The sequence below is a fragment of the Pteronotus mesoamericanus genome, unplaced genomic scaffold, assembly GCF_021234165.1.
Source record: "Pteronotus mesoamericanus isolate MK-2021 breed Mesoamerican mustached bat unplaced genomic scaffold, CSHL_Meso_final scaffold_582, whole genome shotgun sequence".
NCBI lineage: Eukaryota > Metazoa > Chordata > Mammalia > Chiroptera > Mormoopidae > Pteronotus > Pteronotus mesoamericanus.
In genome coordinates this window covers 3,171,604-3,181,280 of record NW_026555323.1, presented here as the reverse complement: position 1 = coordinate 3,181,280, position 9,677 = coordinate 3,171,604, and the positions used below count along the sequence as shown (strand labels likewise).

At 51.5% G+C, this 9,677-nt stretch overlaps 1 protein-coding gene and 1 non-coding gene across 2 annotated transcripts in view; both read right to left on the bottom strand.

Annotated features, from left to right (window-relative positions):
• Nucleotides 1–1,412: 1,412 nt before the first annotated feature.
• Nucleotides 1,413–9,677, bottom strand: part of MTMR10 (myotubularin related protein 10) — a 32,597-nt gene continuing 24,332 nt past the window's right edge. Inside the window, exons 10-16 of the mRNA XM_054561971.1 lie at nucleotides 8,978–9,108; nucleotides 7,821–7,890; nucleotides 7,153–7,223; nucleotides 6,314–6,483; nucleotides 4,998–5,168; nucleotides 3,619–3,801; nucleotides 1,413–3,072 (exon numbers count right to left, since the gene is read on the bottom strand). Coding sequence (XP_054417946.1) covers nucleotides 2,476–3,072; nucleotides 3,619–3,801; nucleotides 4,998–5,168; nucleotides 6,314–6,483; nucleotides 7,153–7,223; nucleotides 7,821–7,890; nucleotides 8,978–9,108 — 1,393 coding nt within the window. The 3' untranslated portion in view covers nucleotides 1,413–2,475. The remainder of the gene's footprint in view (nucleotides 3,073–3,618; nucleotides 3,802–4,997; nucleotides 5,169–6,313; nucleotides 6,484–7,152; nucleotides 7,224–7,820; nucleotides 7,891–8,977; nucleotides 9,109–9,677) is intronic.
• Nucleotides 5,827–5,955, bottom strand: LOC129061311 (small nucleolar RNA SNORA77). Its single transcript, XR_008528142.1, has one exon. It is a non-coding gene; the product is annotated as a small nucleolar RNA SNORA77 (small nucleolar RNA).

Here is a 9,677-nt window from a genome sequence, read left to right as displayed (position 1 = left end):
CAGCTAGAAGGAAGTGCCCCCACATCTCGAGTCTCCGTTCTCGTAGATGACGTCACACTGATAACAACTCCAACCAACAACTCGGAAGTTTTATTTAGCAGGCAGAATTTCCTTCACATTCAGCACTGTTGAACAACAAGATCTCTCTTCCTGCTCCTCCCAACTTTAACTCAAGTCATGATCAGTTTTAGGCACAAAGGCATTAGTTTCCTCTCAAGGTCAAGTTTAACTACTTGAGGTTACTGCTACAGCAAGCCGACTTGGCTGAAGGGGGCGTTGCATAGTTTTCGCCCTCTGTTAGCACAAATTAATATACTTCTCTTAAATAAAGTTAGACATTTTTGGTTTTAAAACTGGTTTCCATCATAAAATAACAGTGAGACATTGTACATCTTTTAGGTTCAGTACTAGAACGCCGAAGCCGTCTGGCGCCCGCGGGGCCGTGGGACACAGGGAGGCTCCCGGGCAGCGCAGCAGCCCCACGGGGACTTCTGCCGCCGCCACGTCCTGCAAGCTCCCCAAGAATCCAGGCAGTGCTGGGCCGGCCAGGACCGGGCTGGGGCAGCTGCTCTTCGTATCACGCCCGGACGCTGTGGCACAATAGTCATGGCAGAACTGCCGCCCGGCAGCAGAACACGAAAAACCGTGTTTTACTACGTTTGATTACCATACAAAAATAGGCACATTTTCTATCTGAAAACAGTATTAATAGTACCTAATTGTTTTTAAACTTGTAAATCAGAAAATTACTAAAGGAGCTGCAATAAATGTGTGAAAGGAAGAAAATTAGAGAAATAAATGCTCAACCCTCTCTAAAAGTAACAAATTTAGGACAATTTGTAATAATAAAAAAAGCAGCTTATGAAAAAGGGAGGAGAATTAATTAGTACACTTGCAGTGCCAGGATATTCACTGTGGTGGCTTAGGGGAACTGGGGCAGGTCTCCAAGAAGGCCTATAAAATGTTTAATGGCAATGATGATACTCTCAATAACTGAAAACAGCCCTTATTTTCTAGGCAACAAGTTGAAAGAACCCTGGGTTTATCCTGAAGATGAATTTTCTAAGACACTGTAGAAGAGCTTCTGTCCCTGTAAGTCCAGGGACATTACCAAACCATTTTTTAAAAGGCAAATAATTCAAAAAGAAACAACGATTCATTCCGTACACAGGGGAAACACTTACTTCAGAAAAGGAAGTACACTAACTGGACACTACTGCAGATTTCTTTTTAGAGTTCAGGATGGCAGCTTGAGAAACCAGGTAACAGCAACGTGGACTCCTTCGCCCCGTGAACAGGGCGAGGGCTGCTAGGGGCGCGCTGGCCCCACGGCTTTGGCTCTTGCACAGCGGGAAGACAAGGGCGTTTCCGACCCAGATGCCGCCTCTCACTGTTGCCGTATTCGTGTGGGGGCGGAGCGGGGGTGGCAGAGTTCGCTTGTGTGCTCTGCCGAAATGGCAGGGCTTTGAGAGGGCGTTTTTGTCTCTCCTCCTGAGCACTGAGGACGCTCTCTGGGAGGAAGGACTTCAGGGCAGGTGACCCAACTCGTGGCCTCGCTGGCTGCTTCCCAGGGAAAGTGCCAACGACAGTTGGTCACAACACTGGAGATACTGAGGGGGAAGTCCTCTTTCTAACCCACAGGCCTGCTGTGTCCTCAGGGACTTCTGGGGGGATGCAAAAGGTGGCTTTGGGGACCCCTGGCTATTGGTATGAACTCAGTGTGAAAGTCTGTTTCCAATGTGCAGGGGGATTTTAACTCCCTAATTTTAAAAACAAATTGTATCTAACTGTGTTATTCTTACCTTAATGTTAAAGGCACTTCTAAGTTTAATTATATTATCTACAGAGAATGCTTTTAAAGTTAACAGTGCATGTCATTTTAAAGTTAGTCCTAAGAAGTTAAGAGAAAACTCAGGATTTTAAGACACAGTGATTTACGGTCCCAAAGGGATCTAAAATAAATTACGGCGCTGGAATATTGAACCCTCAGGCGAGTTCAATCAGACAACAGAAAGTGACCAGAAAAACACGAATACCTGCTAAGGCCTGTCGGGGGATTATCGGTGCTTCTTGGAAAAATGCTCAGCCCTGATTTCTGAGCTTTCCTGACATCAGCTTCTTTGGGTTGCTAGTCTGAGGATCGGGTAACCTTTAGAAGGCAGTAGGAGCAACGGATGCAGACAGATCCTGGTTAATTTGATCACAGTAATAAGATGTGTGCATGTCTGCCTGCACATCACCTCAAAATGAGCAAGACCTAAAATGACAGGAAAAGGACATCAAAACCTAAATTCATGCCTATCTTCTAAAAAAAAGTGAAGCATAATTCAGTATGTTTTTAAAACATTAGTGCAAATTCCAACCATTATTCTTACGTATAAAATTATTAGAGCTTCAAATGCCTAGCTTAGCAATTCTAATCCAGAGGAAAAAAAGTCTCCAGCTTCCCTCAAAATGTTCAGAAAATACTCTATTTCAGTCTTCATTTGCTAGTGTCTCAGTAGATAACCATATTTTGGCCCCACTCAAAAATTTGCTTAACGGTGTTCCTGAAATGCTTCGTCTGCACAGATTGCCAACAGGGGAGAAGGGAAACGAGGAGGAGAGGAACTCCGGGGTCCCCGAGGGGTCGTGGGGGCCGCTGGCCCGGAAGTACATCCTGCTCTGGTCCAGCTCCGCATAGCAGGCCTCCAGAGGGCCAGCCCGATGCTGCCGAAGCGTCCTGCTGAGCACGTCCACCTCGTCGGCCAGCAGCGAGAGCCTGTGGAAGGCAGTGATGAAGCCCCCGTGGCTGATCTGGGCCTCGGGGACCCAGCGGAAGTAGCACAGTTTCCACAGCTTTATGTGCATCCCAGATACACGTGGCAGAAGAACGCCGTGCAGGTCGGCCGGTTTGGAAAACCACTCTCGGAAGAACTGCTCCATGCCGCCGTCCTGGGCGTCCGCTTGTGGCAGGGGGTCTGGTTTTACTTTTAGTATCAATGAGTTCCTCCGTGGAAGTGGTTCTTGGTCGCTGATGATCCCGTTCTTGAAGGAAGCTGGCACTCCTCTCAGTGTGGAGCTGTAGTTTCTCTGCAAAGGAGAGAGAGGTTAGCATTACTGTTCCGGGCGGCCCTTTTTAAAAAGACAGCAAAGGTGCAATGGCGAATACGGACTTGGTGTTAGGAGAAACTGGGGGATTTGGGCCTCAAAGAACAGTGTTCTCCCTTTTAATGTTTACTCCAGCCCTCCTCCCCTGAGGTTTAGCTTTTCCAGGCCTTGACCCCAGTAGTCTGCATGAGGGTGGACGCAATATATCCGATTCATCAACTGGCTTAAGAGCAGATTTCTAAGATTTCTGGCTTCGAAAAAATTCCAAGCAGGCTGCTCCTAGAAGGGAGAGTAGGCAGAGAGGATGCGTTTCAGGAACGGGGCCCCGAAGCTCACAGCTACGACCTGCCGCCTCTCGACACTGCCCTGGACTTCGCGCACCTCAGATGCCAAGAAGAATCAGAGTACATTTGAGTCCCTCACACCGGGCACTGGCAGTATCATCGGGGGGAAGACTTCGCCTTCACTACTCGGTGTTCTGAACACGACTGTCCCGACAGTGTGCGCAAGTGCCCGGCTGAGATTCACCTTGGTCCGCTTGAAGGCCTTCACCGAGCCGTTCTGCATGCGGGGCATGCTCCTTCCGACGTACAGAGGGTTGTGGAAGAGGGTGCGATCCTTCGCTGTGAACTGAAGAGACCAGTCCCAAACCGAGGGGAATTTTAAGCCCTTTTCATCACCCAACTGGATATTTTTGCTTATAGCAAATTCCTGCAAAATAAGAATTTTGAACCTTTGTGAAAAGATGCCAAAGTAAAGATTCTCTCACGTGAATTCCTGGCTTTGGGCGGGCCACCCGTCACCACCCAAGTTGAATTTTCAGAACCAGAGCAACACCAGACCAACTCCAGCCCATGGAGCAGCAGATTTTCCTTCCCGAGAAGAGGCGCCCTCGGCGCCCCAGGCCCGAGGACACGCCACAGCCTGCGTGAGGAAGGGAGTGGGACCTCTGTGCCATGAGTGTGTTGTGATGAGAACTCAGATTTCACAAACGTGACACCACAAATGTCTAAGTTACAATTGCAGCATCTTCCTTGTTAAGCACGTGATCACACATTTACGCAATTACCTGTTAGGTATAAAACCTGGTAAGTGAAGCAGCAAAACCACCTTCGGGTGGCGTTGCTGCCGTCTATCTCACGCCTCCACCCAGCTACGTGCCACCTACCCCGTGACCAGTATCTGGACCGCAGGCTGGGAGCAGGAAAAAGGGATCCACGCCCCACGGTCCTTGTACTTGTCGGAGACGTCAAAGACCCCAGCCCCGAGGCTGGGCCCTTGCTCACAGGAGCCCACCTCTCCCCGACTCACGCAGCTTGGTGGCCTGCGGACCTACCGACCCGGTCTCCCGGCACCGCAAAGCCAGGCTGCCCCGCGCTGCAGGTGACATGCGACCCCTGGCTGCTAAGTCCAGCGCCGTGCCCACAGACTGCTTCTCCACACAACTCTCACAAAAACAGACTCCTGCTCAGTGCAACTTTTATCCTGTTGACCTAGCATCTCTGATTACCCACTAGACAGCCCAAATGTGAAAGTAGAAATATAAAAGCACGATATTTAAGGTGGTTAAAGTCATTTACATGATCAGAAACAATGTACATAAGAGAAAAACAAAACATTCATAAAAATGAAACAAGTTCCTAGATTATGTCTTTAAATAATTCATTCAGAAAACTCATTTGTTATGGCTTAAAATGGTAGCTAAAATCATTTTAAAGTATAGACAGTCAAACCTCAGTTCTCAAACATCCCCCATCTCGAACAAATCACTTCTGAACAGCGTTTCAGGGCAAATGAAGCCCAAGAACCGAGGTCCCACTGTGTTTCAGATTCTCAGCTAATTGTCCTTCAATTCGATCTCATTGAAGTTGTAAAAACAAAGCAGCCACGGCCACCACGTCACTTACTGTGCTCTGCTTCACCCGCTGGTGCGGAGAGTTGAACAGGAAGGTGCCGAACAGTGGGATGCGGGTGCTGTCGCCCAGCACGGCCAGGTAGGTCTCCGAGAACTCGAAGGCAGCCGGGTGCTGTTCCAGTAGCTGCCACGTGGTGTCCAGGAACAGCAAGAACAGCGGAGACTGCAAGCATGACCCAGAAACGAGACTGCTTAATGCGGCCTTCAGGTCCCATGTTTCCTTCCAAACTCATCGCTATGTTGAGAAAGACGTAACTAACAAGACACCCGAGCCGAAAGCCCGGGGCCCCTAGGTTGAGCTCAGGACATGTTTGACGTGATAAACATCACAGCCCTTATTAGCCTGAGATGGAGGCAAAGCTGAAGGGGAAACACACAGACGGGCAGCTTGTTTGTCACTGTGTGAACAGGGAACAGTGAACCATGTGTAAGCCTAGCCCGGAAACAGTTCTTCAGGACAAAAAAAACCCACCCCAAACCAAGAAACAACTTCTGTAATCCACTTCTGCTTGCCCCTGCAGGCTCAGCTGCGAGAAGCTTCCCAGAGTCCCTGCAAACCGCGGGCACCGCCCATCTCGGGGTCCCAGGCTGTGTCCCCACGCACAACAGCTGTCGGCAGCTACTGTGGCCCGCCCAGCGCGCCCCGAGGAGTCCTAGCGTTTGCTACTGAACAGGAGATGCCACGGGCCACGCTGCACTTGCTCTCCAAGCCACCCCGGCAACAAGGTCCTTGCAGGGCCGCTCACAGCTTAACTAGGGGTCCAAGGCAGCCACTACCCCCAGCTGTTACACGCATGTCCCTCCAAACTCCCCCTTCTTTTCACCATGTCCCCAGGCAGCTGCGTCACCCTGGACAGGTCTAGGCGGTCGCAGCAGCCTGGAAGGCTTCTGTGGCAGATGAAAAAGCTCCCGCCTGGAACTGCATGCGGCCAGGTGCAGAGTGAGTCTGCGGGGAATGTCCCGTTCTCCACACGGGCGCTCCACTGTAAGAGCATGTGACACCCTCAAACGGATTTTTCAGAATATCTCATGTGCTCGTTATGTGCTTTGCAAATAGTGCATTTCTTCAAGAAGCTTTCCACTTAGAGAAAGGCAACAGACAACTCTTTAGACTTTACCTACAGTCACAATAACCTTCATCAGCACATCACCCGTTTGGACTCAGTCCTGGACTAAGCGGCAACACTGCACTAAATGCGATATTTAAAAAGCCTCCTCGTCTCTTTCCAGAAGGAACACGTCTGCACAGGGGACATGGGGTTTCCCTCGCGCACACCCCCAGCCCGGCAGCCGGCGCTGAGCCGTTACCTCCTTCTCCGATCTCTTCAGGTGGTTGCACCGGTCCAGGAACTGGTACCCTGCCATGACCCACTCCTTCTGTATCAGGCTCTGGAAGCCAGGGATGGTCCTGAAGTAGGGGTCCAGCATCACTTGCACGAGGGAAGCGACAATGCAGCTCAAGTCTCTCCCCTCCTCCTCTGTCGAGGAAATGGAGAGAAATGAGGGTCGCACCGGGGAACGCTGAGAGCAAGGGCAGGCAAGGTGGAGTGGACGATGCGGGGTTCCGTGCTGCCAAACGGTCCATGTGAGGCAAGTACCAATGCCACACATTGGACCTTTGCATCGACTCAACCAGTGTCTAGCAGGAGACGGCCTTGTGCATGCGGGTATTTTCCAGGTAACGGTGGCGCCTCCCGCACGGGTTTCACATCTCAGTGGTTGGTGGGGGAACTCTTTCCCGAGTCCCTCCTGCCTGTTTGTCAAGGACGTTAAATACAATGTAATCCTTCTGCCCACAACCCCACGGAGCCAGAGGCATCGACTCTAAGACCTGCGTGAATCAGAAAGACGGCACGACCAGGGAGAACGGCTGCCTGGCCACGGTAACGCCGTATGTGATTCTGCCAAGGACTGGAGCTGCCTCCCCATGGGGCGGGAGGGAGATTAAACACGTCACAGTCCCCTGGCTCCCTCCTCCTGCCCCGTGTGCAGCCTCCGCGCCCCGCTTCACTTGAGCAGTGTGAGGGGCCTGGACAGTCAATGGGCGTGGTGTCGTGAACCAGAGACGGCTGAGAGTCAAGAAACTGACTTGAACGTGGACACAGCACCCAGGCTGGCAGCAACCAGAGTTCTCAGCAATGAATTACCTTGGAGGACGACGGAGACACGCTTGCTTTCTAGTGTGTACACCAGTTCTGCTGAATGTTTCAGGAACGCCCTGAGGAGAGAGAGAGAAAAATACTGTTAAAAATCAAATTTACACTACAAAGCTTTTAAAAAAGTACTTGAAATCAGGCAAGTCTAACTTATCGCTATACACATTTGTAGTCTCAATAACCTTTATGAATTTCTTGAGAGTTTATATGATTCCTCAACAGACAACCATCTGGTTTTTGTATCAGGAAGTTCATTAACCTTTTATGAAAAGGAAGGAGCTGATTTAGAGAACGTTCTTGGAATGAACTGCAGAGGGAGAGGACAGATCAACTGGGTGCCAGGGGACAGGGCAGGGCTCTAAATGGCAGCAGGAGGCAGCCTGTGGTGACGGCGCTGGGCTCTGACCGGGGCAGAGGCCACGGCCCGCCGGTCGTAAAGCCGCGCAGGACCGTGGGCACGTGAGGGCCGGTGGGACTGGGAGGACCTGAACGAGGCCGGCAGCCCGTTTGCGGTCAGTCCCCACGCAGCGCAGTGGCGCGAGGCACCGCCCCGGGGTCACGCCGGGGGACGCGCACTGGCTCTGTGCCGCTTCTGCACCTCCTGGGTGTCCGCGGTTATTTCAGAACGTGAAGACAAAGCGGAATGTGGCGGTACAAACCTTACATATTCTAGCCACCGAGTATTTTCCAGTGAGGATAACCATTTCTCTTCAGTTTCTTCAAAAGGCTCTGTAATAAATGTGTGATCACATAGATAATTACATATATATTCACACACACATACACAGACAGTACCTTTTCAGGCTTTTTAAGCTTAATTTTACATGATCAATATCAGAGTTAAGTGCTACATCAGTTCTTAATATTTAGAAGTTGGCTTGAAGGAAGTGTCATGCACTTTAATTACACGCACATCTTAAGAAGACACGCCACAGTTCTATGGAAAACGCCACCAAGCATTCCCCTGGGCCTCCACCTTCTCGCAGGCTCTTCCAGGGAAACCTCGGGGCGCGTCCGACCCGCCGAGCCTCCTGGGAGCGAGTGACCCCGGCCTGGCGGCCGGCCCAGGCCGCAGCGCGGCCCCGCTCCCGGCGCCCTCCCTGCACGTGGCCGACGTGGCCTCGGTCGCTGACCATGCAGGGGCGAGGGCACCCCGCGCCATCATGCCCTGGCTCCTCACCACGCCCACGCTTCAGTCACATCCAACTTCCCGAAGGGCCGAGAACCGTTCGTGTCACTGTGCTTCCCGCCCTGACCCCGGCCCTCCCTCCGGGCTGCGCCCACGCTCACGCAGACCCGCGGCGCCGGCCGCCTCTCCCGGCTCCCAGGAGACACAGGGGCTCGCTCTGCGCACACTCTGCCTAAGACGCTCTCACGTGACCCGCCCCCCTGGGACACAGCGAAAGCACCTGACGAGGGTCTGCGCCGGCGGGCACCGGAAGCCGAGCCTGCACAGACCGCCGCGTGCCGCTGTCAGATCACACACCTCAGAAGGTGACCATGCGCTACCACCTTAAGTTTGTCTGGGAGGTAGCAAGTTATTCCTCGATGAGGACATCCCGTAAGCTTTCCAGGACTTGAAGGTGATTTATTTGGTTCATCTTTCCCTCCCAAACAGAAAGCATTTGTTTAAACTTGATTTTCTAAGGGCTCCTGACCTCATACAGTAATAATCTGTACAAACATTTCAATGAGCCTCTAGTTAAAAATATCTATTCCTATGTTTTTAAGGAATTACCACTTTTCCCACCACGCCTCATACAATGCTGTATCCCCCATTTGCCACTAAGTATATACAAAATAAACATGAAATTACCATTAACGCAGAGTTGTTTCAGTTTCACAAAAGCCCCTTGTATTTCTTGGATATTGGGCAGGGTCTTATCCAAATCTGATTTGTAGACATCACTTCTCTGTGGATGACTTTTAGTTATTGCGTTACAAATCCTAATAAAGACAAAATCCTTCCATCACTATTCATTTATTCAACATACATTTCTTGAACACCTGCTATGAGCCAGGACACTACAAGCTGGAGAGAGAGAGACGAACAAGACAGGCAGGGCCTCTGCCCTCGTGGGTTCACCGTCCTGGTTGGGGTGTCGGGGGTAAATGGGAAAATAACAGGCAGTGGCAAAAGCCACAGGTGATGTAATCGGGAAGCACAGGCTGGTTCAGGCCCCAGGTCAGACGAGGCCCCTCTGTGCAGCTGGCGCGGAAGCCACGCCCCAGACGAGCCGGAGCCGTGCACAGACCTGGGGGCAGTGGCCCGGGCAGAGGGACAGGAGGGGCAAAGGGCCTGTGGCAGGACACAGCTGAGCTGGAGGGGAAACGCGGAGGCGGCCATGGGGCTGACGGGACGGGTCCGAGGGTAAAAGGGTGGAGATAAGGGTGGCCAACAAAAGGAACCTGTCCTAGATACAAAGAACAGGACAGCGGAGAAAACAAAAGGAATGAATATCAGTCTTAGCTTAAATAAATTAAAGTCTTGCCCCGGCCGGTGTGGCTCAGTGGAC